The sequence below is a fragment of the Coturnix japonica genome, chromosome 32, assembly GCF_054131305.1.
Source record: "Coturnix japonica strain WE chromosome 32, WE-NBRP24, whole genome shotgun sequence".
NCBI classification, from domain to species: Eukaryota; Metazoa; Chordata; class Aves; order Galliformes; family Phasianidae; genus Coturnix; species Coturnix japonica.
The window spans coordinates 4974077-4986433 of record NC_140694.1 but is presented as its reverse complement, the minus strand read 5'-3'; the positions used below and the strand labels follow the sequence as shown (position 1 = coordinate 4986433).

Below are 12357 nucleotides of genomic sequence, written 5' to 3'. Positions count from 1 at the left end.
GATGTTAGAGAAATGGAGATCACGATTCTGAAAGAACTGAACTTTGATTTGGGACGGCCTCTTCCACTTCACTTCTTAAGAAGAGCATCAAAAGCTGGGGAGGCGGATGCTGAGCAACATACACTAGCAAAATACCTCATGGAACTGACGCTGATAGACTAGTGGTAACAGTTCACCTTGTTTCCCCACAGCCCGCAATGTAGAAGTAATGAAGCACCTGCAGGATGTGGAAATTGAAGAAGAGAGCTCTGCTGTCTTCTCCTGCGAGCTGTCCCATGATGACGAGGACGTGGAATGGTTCCTGAATGGCAACCACCTTTACACCAACAATTACAATGAAATCAAGAACGCTGGCAATTGCTGCACACTGACAATGAAGCAGGTTAAGCCTGAGGATGCTGGCACAGTGACAGTGAAGTCAGACAAGGTGTCAGAAGGCGCGCGCCTGAAGGTGAGAGGTGGGTCTGATCACAGCCCTCCTGGATGCAAGAGATGCTAAGGAGCTCCAGTTCATTCTGTTGTGCAGCAGTCCTGCTTCTAAAGCTCACCTCTCTGGGGTGACAAGTCATCAGGGGCTTTCTTCCAGTGGAAGGTTCCATTGCAGCAGATATCAACGAAGGAGGATGGTTTTGGTGTCCTGCCAAAGCATTCCATTGCTTTTTATCATCGTTTTACTTAACACAAGGAGAGTTACAAGAGCAATTTCTTTTACTGCTTCAGTAACATGCAGTGTCAATGCTGTTGCCCCAAGGATTTATGACTGCAGGGAGAGATCATTCAGTGTGTGTTTTGCCTCTGGAATGACTAATGACCAGGCTGTGAACAACCTGATCTAGCTGTGAATGTCCCTGTTTATTGCAGGGGAGCTGGGCTAGATGGCCTTTAAGGGTCTCTTCCAATTCTAAGGATACTGTGATTCTAATCTGCTCTCCCCAGCAATTAAGCTCTTTTATTCTATGCGCTCAGAGTTTGAAGGTTTTCCTCTTTCTCCTTTCCTTTGCATTTGGTGGATGTTTTTTCCCCAGTATAAACATTTGATGTGTGAAATAGAAGATAGATAAAAGGAGTCAATAAAAGAGGAAAATCAAAAGTGTTCAGCAGCTTATCCTCTTAATCCTGTGGCCTGCTGTATGAGCTCTGCTCCATGTGAGGGCAATGCCAGCTCTCCAGCTTTAGAAGAGCTGCATCCCAATAACTTCATATGATATCAGTCCCACCCACAGCAATGCAGGCTGTCCCTCCTGTTCCCTGTATTCTCCTACTGATTAGTTCAGAATTCCTTAAAGCGCATTCTGTCAAGAGACATGAAACCGCTTTAGGTTCTATATTGGTGTTGTCAGTACTGGTAAAGATTTATTGATCTCTCCTTAAAAAGCTGAAAGCAACTGGAAATGTCTCAACTTCTGTATCACGTTGTTCTGTTTTGGCTGTTTAATTGCAGAGAAGCCTGCTGTCTTCATGAAGTCCTTGGATGATGTTTTTGGTGAGGAGCGGGGTGTGATTAAATTGGAATGTGAAGTCTCTAAAGAGAAGGTCAAACCAGTGAGGAAAAAGGACGGTGATGTGCTCACTTCTGGCAACAGGTATGAGCTGGTACAGTCTGGGAAGACCCTATGTCTCCTTCTCCATGACCTCGAGAAGTCAGATGCAGGTTTCTATACCTGTGATATTGGCACTGATGTTGCCAAGTCAAAGGTCAGCGTTCAGGGTAAGTACTGTGGAAAGTAAAGGAGTGCTAAAAGCACATTCAGTGTGGTCACTATGTCTTACACCTATTCCCCCACGAGCCTTAATAGTTTCTACAATAGAAGTGTATTACTGCAATGTAGCGCAGTGATGTCTGGAAAATTCCCATTGCTTTTGATGTAAATGTATCTCCTTTTGCCATGAAAATCACCAAACATGTCAAGAATGTCCTGGAAATGTTTCCTTTCTAAACATCCCTAAAATGGAGAAATGGTTTGAACACCAGTAGGGGTAGGATGGTAACAAAAGAGCTAATAGAAACAGTTAATTTCTTGTCATAGGCAAAACCCTTTTTCTCACCCAGCTTCCTAGAGTTGTCCTCTCTGTTAGGTTTTTCCCTCTGTAGCTCATTGAATCTTCATTGTGCTCCATGGACTGAGCTGCTCTCCTTGTAGTTCTTCCAGAGCAAAGCCAAGAGATTCACGTCTCTTTTTTTTATAGCTTTCTGGTAATTCTGAGTGGAGAATGTCTTAGAGAATACATCAGTGAGGAACGCAGCCATGTTCTGCAAATCCTGAGTTAAAACACCAGTCCTGCTACTCACGTCAGTCACAAATGCCTTTTCTCCATATAAACCTCATACTAACCTATCTCTTATCTTCCAGAGCTGAATATTGGCATTAGCAAACGGCTGAAAAACACTGAAATCCAGGAGGGAGAAGATTGTACTTTTGAATGCATTCTGTCCCATGAAAGCATTGATGAGTTCAAGTGGACACTGAATGGAAGCAGAGTGGAAAGTGGTGGGCGATTTAAAGCTTCTAACTTGGGTTGGAAATATACTCTCCTTATCAAAAGTGTGACTCCTACTGACGCTGGGGAAGTCATTTTTACTGCCCGTGGTCTAACCTCCAAAGCCTCTCAGTCTGTGAAAGGTAATGAGATGGGAGAGATTCTGGGGTCTGATTCCTTCAACTGTCTTCTGATAAGATTGTCATGAGAGCTAACTCATAATATGGTTAAAGTGAATAGCAACCTTCTACTTGAACCTTGAAGCACTGAGAATTTCTCTTAAAAATAAGTAAAAGGAGGAACCATTTGACACAAATGTGAGAACTACCCAAAGCACTGGGGTAGTGTTGGAAATGGGCATCTCACTCCAGCTTGTTCCATTACCAGTAAATCAGGAATGATCTGTTGAGGGAACTGTGGGAGCAAATATCCTCTAAGTATAAGCTGAAGGGATGGCCTTCACATCATCTAGCTGTACAACAAATTCCTATCTAGAACATGTGCATCTGAGAGCATCATCCGAGGCTCCCAATGTGATGAGTGGAGAGAAGAAAGAGGCAGTTTTCAGTCATGGTTCATCATCCTCAATTGGGTAGATTTAAGAGAGAATAAATGGTGCCTTGAATTCTATTGTCTGTACTTTGCAGATTACTGCTGGCTGTAGGATGGCCTCTGTTGCAAATGCCTCTCTAACTTATCTCCAGCATGTAGATGCGTGTATTTTGAGAGAGGCATCCTACCGTGTGTGTGTTACTTAAAAAGCATGTTTTCTTCCAGAAAAAGCTACTGAGGTTACAAAGCAGCTGGAGGATACGACAGCAGCAGCAGGGCAGGACATCAGCCTAAGCTGTGAGCTGTCGAAACAGATGTGAACATCAGTTGGTACAAGGATGGCAAAGCAATCAGAAAAAGCCAGAAGTACGACTTGCAGCAGGAGGGAACTGGGGCCATTCTGATCATCCATGATTCTACTGCCAAGGACAGCAGGGAGTACACCTGTGAGACAGAGGACTCTGAAACAAAAGCCAGGGTCACTGTGCAAGGTGAGTTGAAAAGCACACTGGGGATGGCATGTAGAGAAGTCGAGGTAAATATCTGCAGCCTGTGGGTGATGTTTTTCTCTTCTGTTTCCTTGAGCGGGATCAGTTCTTAGTTTTCAGAAAATATGATGGATTAAAGTCTTTTCCTTAAAATAATCTGGAAACTGAATGATTCTCCAGTGTGATGTGGATCTGGGCAGCCTGGTCTGGTGGTTGGTGACCCCTTGGCAGGGGCTTTAAAACTAGATGATCTTTGAGGTCCTTTTCAACCCAGGCCATTCTATGATTCTGTGATCATTCTATGATTCTATGATCTTGGGTGTTAGTGAGCTAAGAAAATATGGCAATCTGAATTAGTCTATATTGAATATGTGTAATCTAAACTATATGCAGTTGATCAGATGAGATCCTACCAGCGCATGTATAATGGTATTAAACTTTCCAGATATCTTCTGGAATGATCAAGCCTATGTAAATGGGTGGACTCTGTGGACTTCTTAGATTCTTTGCATCTCTATGTGATGTTCTAGAAGTGAGGGCAAAGGAGATTCAGGACACCTCTGTATGCTTGAGACTTGTTCGGGTAACAAATCCCTTTGTCCCACACCCTCATCCTTTTTTTTTTCCTTCCAGAAAAACCTAATTACTTTATCAAGGAACTTTCAGATCTGAAAACTGAAGAAAGTGGAACTACAATTTTTTCATTTCAGTGCGAGAAATGCTCATACACCGTCATATGGAAGAAAGGCATTGCTGAGCTCAGGCCTGGCAGGAAATACGAGATGGCACAGAAAGGACGAGACCTGCAGCTGAGCATAAAAAATCTGGAGAAAAGTGACAGTGACGTGTACACCTGTGACATTGGTGATGCCCAGTCCAGAGCCAAGCTGGTTGTACAAGGTATGTGTGAGAGCCATATGACTGCGCATCCTGTTTCTCCACTCCCAAGACATTATCCTGGTAGAATTTGTACATTTATGGCAGGTCTTTGGGGCTGCAGCTGTCTGGCCTGAATAGCGGTTCACAAGCCATGCACAGAGTAAGCTGCACGGAAATGGAAAGAACTACCGACTAGAGCAGTGCCATTGAGAACTTTATGTATCATTTAAAAACCAAAAATGCTGATGTACGGTGAGGCTGGTGACCCAGAAATCAGTGTGAACTTTCTATCTCTGACCTTTCTGAGTTAAAAATAGTTCTCTAAAGTTCTAGGCAAAAATTCCCTGATGCAGCATTCTGGGTAGTTGTCACGGTTTAAACAAAAATTTACCTGTGTTCGTGACAGGGGGGCCACAGGCAAGCGAGGTGCTAGAAGGAGCTGAACCTCAGTCCCAGCTACTTCAGAAGCAGCCCGAACCCCCTCATACACGGCTAAGATCTCCTTCTCAGTTTAAGCATAGCGCTCCTCAGACCCTTTATATGCTCAACTCCAAAATCCCAGGGGTCGGCCTTGGGTCTCTCCTGAAGCTCTTTGCCACAAACTCCAAGTGGGACCTTTTTCTCCAGCAGCAGTGTAGATTATGTTTTTCACATCCTGTCCCGTCCGTACTGGCCCCAAGGCCACGGCATGGGCTATCTCTTGTTTTATCTGCTCAAAAGCCTGCTGCTGCTTAGGACCCCATGAGAAATTATTCTTCTTCCACGTTACCTGATAGAGGGGGCTCACTATGTGGCTGTAGTTTGGGACATGCATTCTCCAAAAGCCCACTACTCCCAGAAAAGATTGGGTCTCTGTCTTGTTGGTGGGCGGAGACATAGCAGTGATTTTGTCAGTCACATCTGCTGGGATGTGTCGATGCCCATCTTGCCGTTTTACACCTAAAAACTGGATTTCCTGGGCAGGCCCCTTCACCTTGCTGCGCTTAATGGGAAAACCAGCTTGCAAAAGAATTTGGATTATCTGTTTTCCTTTCTTGAAAACCTCTGCTGCTGTATGGCCCCACACGACAATATCATCAATATACTGCAAGTGTTCGGGAGCATCACCCTGTTCCAAGACAGCTTGGATCAACCAATGGAAATGGTTGGGCTGTGCTTCCACCCTTGAGGTAAACAGTTCCAGGTATACTGAACAGCTCTCCAGGTAAAAGCAAACTGTGACCTACATTTTGCAGCCAATGGGATGGAAAAGAAGGCATTAGCAATGTCAATGATGGCAAACCACCTTGCTTCTTTTGACTCCAGTTCATACTGGAGTTCTATCATGTCTGGTACAGCAGCACTCAATGGAGGTGTGAATTCATTCAGGCCACGGTAATCCAGCGTCAGCCTCCATTCTCCATTGGCTTTACGCACTGGCCATATGGGGCTGTTAAAAGGCGAGTGAGTTTTGCTAATCAATCCCTGATTCTCTAATTGGCGAATTAGCTTGTGAATGAGGAGCAATGAGTCCCTATTGGTGCGGAACTGCTGTCTTGTACCACTTTGGTGGCAATTGGTACCACTTGGTCTTTTACCTGGAGCAACCCCACAGCAGAAGGATCATCTGACAGACCAGGTAAAGCTGACAGCTGCTTAACACAGTTTGTGTTAACAGCAGCTATCCCAAAGGCCCATCGATAGCCCTTGGGATCCTTAAAATATCTCATCCTAAGGTCATCAATACCCAAAATACATGGAGCCTCTGGACCAGTCACAGTAGGGTGTTTTTGCCAGTTTTTACCATTGAGGCCTATTTCAGCCTCCAACATAGTCAATTCTTGGGAACCCCCAGTCACTCCATGGATCTATATTGGTTGTGTCCCTTGGTGACTTGAGGGCATTAGGGTGCATTGTGCGCCAGTGTCCACCAAGGCTTTATATTTCTGTGGTTGAGATGTGCCAGGCCACCTAATCCACACAGCCCAGTATACTCTATTGTCCCTTTCCCCGCCCAGGCTGTAGTCAGGGCCCCTCTATTGGTTACCTCGATGGCTTGCAGCAACTGGAACTTCCCCCCTTTTGGGGCATGTAGCCCTGTCTTTCATGTCTCATGTCCAGTTCCACATGTTGTTTGAAGCACCATCTTAGAGGCAGCCTTTATTTCTCCAGCCCACCACTCTCTTGTACCACGAGAGCTCTCCTGCTTCTCGCTGTGATGTGAGACCAAATGGAAGGCCCTGCAGAAGTCTGGGTAGGTGATGTCAGTTGCTGTTCCTTTCCCCAACTGGTGCTGGGAAAAGCAGGGAATGGGACTGGGAGACATCCCGGCGGTGGGATCCTGCCTAAGCAGAACTGAATGGCTGTTCTGATCCATGTATTTTAACCTGAGTGAATCTGACACTAATGAGGGAGGTGAGGGACCTGTGGGAAGAAAATGTATGTGCCGCAGTTTGTGGTGCAAGGTGTTCTAGGAGCTGCTGGTAACAGTGCCCAGAAGTCTTCCTTTTTTGACGGGGAGAGGATTAACAAGGTTATTTTAATGAATCTATTTCCTTTCTGTTCATCTTTCATACTACCTCTCAAAAAACTGTCTGTGGATTCTGTCATAGTTTTGTGCTGTTGCTGTCAATATTCTACATCATAACATCATGTGCAGTATGAATCATTAATTGAGGGTATAAATAGTGGAATCATGTACAAAGGAAAAAGGGTTAAAGAGAAAGTAAATTTATGTGTGGATTCTATGCATTCTCAAGTAGTAGTTCTTGCTAAAGAGAATTCGTGTGCACTCTGTGCTTTCATCTGCACAAAGGATCTTGTAATCATCTCTGTCTGTGTTTCTTTTAGACCCAGAGATGGAGCAGAGAGGAACACAGACTTGGGTGAATCTTCATTCAGGAGCAGGGACACGTCATGCTCATCTGAGGTGTCTGGCTGACAGCAAGAGCAGAGAGGTAAGTTTCATAGGGTCGCGTGCCCATTTTATTTTTTTTTTCATTCATGATGCATAGAGGCGTTCCCCAGACAAAGTGAGCATTTCTCAACTGGACTTTCTAGAAATGAGCTAGGCAGTGAAAATGGGTTTGAAGCATTCCTAAGAGCCCCGCAAGAGAATGCTGAGAGTTAATCTGGCACCCTCCTTTGGAAACGTCCGTTGTCTGTCAGCTCTTCAGCTGTGCCCTAACACCTCCCATTGCGCTGCCACACCAGGATAGAATTCCAAGCCCACACTGAGTCCTGGAATGTTGTGGTGCCGTGTTGGAATCAGATGTGACCACGTGGTCTTGGCTCCCCGCCTTGTGGGGGGTCATGGTGGACCAGGCTGTTGGCCGTTGGTGATGTCATAAGCGGCTGGAATGAGGGGAGGAGCGGTGCGTTCTGTGTTCCTTTGTGGGTGAGCTAGTGGTCGGAGTGGTTGCTTGATTTGTTGTTCTTGTGCGTTTAGTGTCGTTAGTGCCGTTAGTTAGTGTTGTTAGTTAGTGTTGTTAGTTAGTTTTGTTAGTTAGTGTTGTTAGTTAGTGTTGTTAGTTAGTGTTGTTAGTTAGTGTTGTTAGTTAGTGTTGTTAGTTAGTGTTGTTAGTTAGTGTTGTTAGTTAGTGTTGTTAGTTAGTGTTGTTAGTGTTGTTAGTTAGTGCCTTTAGTTAGTGCCTTTAGTTAGTGCCTTTAGTTAGTGCCGTTAGTTAGTGCCTTTAGTTAGTTCCTTTAGTTAGTGCCTTTATTGCCTTTTTCTTCTCACCGTCGTGCGCAGCAGCTTGTAGGTAAGCTGAGCTGGCGTGGGATGGATGGGTGGGCAGTGAGGTGTTGAGAACTGCTGGCTGTCGGAGCTCACAGCACCGTATTGCTTACTCTTGACCATCAGACATAATTTTCCCCTGGTACACACGTTCCAAAGGGGGTATCCGTAAAGTTGGCACCTGTCCCGTGCTTCTTCCATTGTCTTTGCTCAGTAGTGGAAGCATTGTAAAGTTGCTGGGCGGACAGGCATCACGTAGCCTGAGACTCAGCATGTCTTGCAGCAAGTGGATGGGACGGTTGTGCTGTGTGTGTTATTCCATGACTGTCTTAGCCCTGCTCACTGACCTACTCTTTCTCTCTCCTCTCCTCACCCTCCGCCCACTGCCTCGGTGCAGCTTTTGCTCTCATTCCATCCGAGCAAAGCGACAACTGCTGCAGATAGCTTGAGGTGATCTCACTGCCAGGTACGTGCCATGATTTGTCCCCCCGCATGGTTTTGCCGCATGGTATGTGAATGTAGTTCTGAAGAAGTCTGTCCATACTGTGCTGTGTGAATAGAGAAAACAGAAGTGTGTTTCTGCTCTGTTCCAGCTCTTCACACTTGCTGTGATGGGTGCTGCGTGCAGTGAGATCAGCCGTGAGCCTGAGGTGGCGGCGACGGAGGTACAGTATGAAGCTCTGGCCTGGGTTTGTTCCCTGTGTTGAACCATTAGAAGGAGCTGCAGATGTACTCTCCTGCAGGAAAGAATGGGCCAAAAAGGGCCTGGCCAGCTGTCTGCGCCAGTGCCATTGCTGATGAGTCTGGGTAGAGAGAGATGCATCTTTGCATGGCCTGGCAATGCACACCAGGAAGGGAAATAACTGTGATGAGACGTGCAGCTCCTTCTGAAGTGCTCCTGATAAGGACGGAGCGCATTTGCTGCAGCTTTCTTTGCAGATGTGCTCCTCACCTTGAAATCCTCCTGATTTGTCCTCAGCTCCTGACCACGGCCTGTGCTCTGTTTTGCAGGCTGATAACATGCGGAAGCCGCAGCTGGTGCGTGCTATGTCATCTTTAAACGTACCAGCAATTGCGGCAGCCCATGTTATTAGGAGCCACGTCGCCCAGGGGCCGGATGAGCTCTCTCTGGAGGTAAGCAGTTCCAGGCGTTCCTTGTTGTTGTGCACAGAGAGTAGTATAGAGTGTGAACGCCTCGGGAATACTCTCATATTTTGTGTCGTAGAAGAAGGCTTTTGTTTTAGCTGTGCTGAAGCTGGGATTGATGTTTCAATCTTTTGCAGGTTGGAGACATTGTGTGCATTGTTGATATGCCACCAAAGGAGATGAGCCCCTGGTGGAGAGGCAAGCGTGGCTTTGAGGTAGGCACACATTTTTGACTAGAGAGCACAGCTTCAGTAGAGTCGGGAATCTCCGGTTGGAGCTGCTCTGCCTGCACAGGATGGCTTCTGGATGCAAACAGTTGCCCTGTGTCGGTGTCAGAGGACCTTCCCTTTGGCTCTGGGCTTGGGCTAATGCCCACCTGTCTTTTTGTTCTTATTACAGGTTGGTTTTTCCCTGGTGAGTGCGTGGAACTCATCAGGGGAAAACTGCCCGAGTCCATCCTACATTCATTGCCAAAGCCAGGTGCGTATTTTAGATTTGACAATGCGGGTTAGTAAAATGGGGTCTGAACGTGGCTTTCAGGGGGTTCATTAATGCCCGAGTTGAGCAAGCTTAGAAAGAGAACTGCATTAAGCTCCTTGGGCACCTCCAGGGATGGGGAAAATCCGTTCTTGTGTGTCCTTGTTGGGAACATGCTTTCTGTTGTTACGTGTTCTGTTGAATGCGTTGCACTTGGCCTCGTCCAACCGAGCCAAGCCTGAAATGAACTTGTTTCTTTGTTTTGTTGCACAGAGCCAAAGAAACGGGGCAAGTTCATCTCCTGCCTTCGTTGCCCGTTGAAGGCCCGCCCCAGGAGAGCGAAGCAGCCAGAGCCTCCAACATTCTCGGGATCCATGTCCCTGCTTGACATCGTTGAGAGGTATTTAGCCAACAGGACTTGAGGGCTGAGCTGTAGGAATGGAAGCATCCTTTGCTGTTTGAAACAGAGGGCTTTTCTAAGCTGTGTTTCAGCAGAAACCAGGCATTGACAGGAACAGGCAACTATTGGCAAGGGTTCGGTGCAGCTCTTCCCTCACCCTGCACCAGGACTGACAGCATGCTCTGTTTTCTCTGCAGAATGAGTTCTCCCAGTAAGAGGGCAGAGTCAGCAGCTTGCAGTTGGCGTTCCTGCTTCTGCCTGGGCAAACCTTCCCCTGTGGCCAAACGCCAACTGCAGAGCAGTGCCAGGGAGCCCTCTGAAGCTGAAGTCTTCGTCCTGGCAGGTAAGCATGCAAATCCAGCTTTCAAAACACTGCTTGTCAGCAACACAGGTAGAATTCATGCTTTCAGTGGGCTTGTACATCCTTCTGGCATTCAAGCCTGTGCCTGACATCTTCAGTTGACTCCTGTCTTTCCCAAATGAGTCTCTTGTCAACACAAGAGCTGGACCTGCACGAGGATCACTTTCAAGGCAGTGACACTGTTGCTAGAAGCCTATTTGCTTCTGCTCACCATCACTGCATAGCCAAATGTCAAGAACCTGTTTCATGATTCATCTTGTGAAACTTTGACACTAACTGCTGTGCGTCTACTCCTTCCTAGGTGACCCGAGCCCTTGTATATCTCCAAGACGCCGGGCATGTTACGATGCAGCTTCCTGTGATTCCATCAATGAAGAACTGTTACTAAGCACAGGATGCTGCAGTTCAGATGAAAGCCTTCCGTATAACATCAGTTATAAAGAGAAGAATGCCATCATCGTTGAAGCTCTCGTTCATCCCATACCTGCTGAAGCTGCTGACCTGAGCCTGCCAGACTCCTCAGGCACCAGCCTGAACCGAGTGCCTTTCGAGGACAGCCCAGCCCAAGCACAGCACGAGTGCCCCGACAGCAGCACAACCATGCAGGCTCAGGTCAGCATTACAGAGGAGAAGCCAAACATGTTGGAGGGGGAGGTAGAATCAGGCCAAGAGTCCCAGGCTCCGGGCAACAGCACGACTTCTGAGACACTCTCGTCAGACAACAGAGAATGAGTCCCATCTTTCCTCCAGACCTCACACCCCCTCCTTTTTCCTATTGAATAAAGGCACGCTCGTGCTCAATCAACGCCTTGACTGAATTCTGAGTTTTCATTCGCAGAGATTGGGATGAGTACAAGAAACAGCAAGACAGCTCAGCTTGCAACGCTCTGGCTGTGGGGTGCGTGCAGGGACACTGTAACCATACAGGGAAAGGCTTCCACTGCTTCCTCAAGCTGTAGTCCAGCCCTGCTACTGCTCTGTGGCACAAAGCCCTGAGGGATGTTCCATATTGTTAACCTAAGTGAAGCCAGCTTCATGCACTGTGTTTTGTTGTTGCTGGGTGAGAGGGGGATGCACGTTGGTGAGAAGATGAGCATTGCTGGATCTGCCACGAGTGTCCCTTCTGCCTCTAAGAATATGTCCTAAGTAGGATGTGAACACTGCTGGCACTTCCTCATTGCACGTGCTTGGAGGATCTTCAGTTCTTGCACATTCAGGATGTCTGTCAGTGACTACGAGGAAATTCTCAAGTACTAGGAATTCCATGAAACAGTTGGAACGGGTAAGTGTCATCTTTGTACAGAAACAGCACGCCTAACAGTCTGTCTCACCACTCTAGAATTAATCTGAGAATAGATTAACAGCTCTTGTCAGTTCTCTAAGTCAGGTTTCATTTGTATAAATTTGGAATTCGTTTTTTAAACCAGTTGGAAATTGTAATATTATATTAGAGAAGAATTCACACTCAACTTTAAGCATCTGTGTTTTGATTTGTAGGTGGTTTTGCAAACGTAAATCTTATGCGGCATCTTCTTACTGGTGAAAAAGTTGCACTAAAAATCATGGAGAAAGTTACTGTAGGGGTAAGCCAAAAGGCATTTAAATATGAGAATATCTTCTGTTGGAGTTGTGGAGTTCTCAAGAACACGGGGGCAGGTGGGATGGTACATACGAATGCAGCCTACTGGTCCCATTGCCTTTTGAAAGATGCTGTAGAGCTGGAAAAAGTTTAACAGAGCACCACAAATCTTCTTCCTCGTTGTTCAGAGGGCAGAATTCTCTGGCTGTAAAATGGAGGAAGTTATTACGTTATTACATTACATTACATTTTTGTTACATTATTACAGCAACTTTACCAAAA

The 12357-nt window shown here is 46.4% G+C and overlaps 2 protein-coding genes and 1 long non-coding RNA gene across 5 annotated transcripts; all 3 read left to right on the top strand.

Annotated features, from left to right (window-relative positions):
- Positions 1–195: 195 nt before the first annotated feature.
- On the top strand, positions 196–3521 carry LOC146755561 (obscurin-like). Of its 2 annotated transcripts, none has more exons than XM_085525554.1 (4): positions 196–458; positions 1442–1708; positions 2352–2621; positions 3256–3521. In XM_085525554.1, exons 1-4 carry the CDS (start codon positions 209–211, stop codon positions 3348–3350), a joined length of 882 nt encoding a protein of 293 aa, XP_085381680.1. In that variant the 5' UTR covers positions 196–208; the 3' UTR covers positions 3351–3521. The 2 variants fall into 2 exon arrangements, with proteins under 2 accessions (XP_085381680.1, XP_085381682.1); XM_085525556.1 differs by having other exon boundaries at positions 364–451.
- A 626-nt stretch (positions 3522–4147) lies between these two features.
- LOC146755560 (uncharacterized) lies at positions 4148–7300 on the top strand. The gene is made up of 3 exons (XR_014938060.1): positions 4148–4418; positions 6549–6630; positions 7227–7300. It is a non-coding gene; the product is annotated as an uncharacterized LOC146755560 (long non-coding RNA).
- A 432-nt stretch (positions 7301–7732) lies between these two features.
- LOC146755559 (rho GTPase-activating protein 33-like) lies at positions 7733–11656 on the top strand. Of its 2 annotated transcripts, XM_085525550.1 has the most exons (8): positions 7733–8137; positions 8510–8578; positions 8706–8777; positions 9124–9246; positions 9396–9473; positions 9658–9738; positions 10009–10135; positions 10333–10380. In XM_085525550.1, exons 3-7 carry the CDS (start codon positions 8724–8726, stop codon positions 10054–10056), a joined length of 384 nt encoding a protein of 127 aa, XP_085381676.1. In that variant the 5' UTR covers positions 7733–8137; positions 8510–8578; positions 8706–8723; the 3' UTR covers positions 10057–10135; positions 10333–10380. The 2 variants fall into 2 exon arrangements, with proteins under 2 accessions (XP_085381676.1, XP_085381675.1); XM_085525549.1 differs by lacking the exons at positions 7733–8137; positions 8510–8578; positions 8706–8777; ... (1 more) ...; positions 9396–9473; positions 9658–9738 and adding an exon at positions 10798–11656 and having other exon boundaries at positions 10054–10135; positions 10333–10478.
- The last annotated feature ends 701 nt before the right edge of the window (positions 11657–12357 follow it).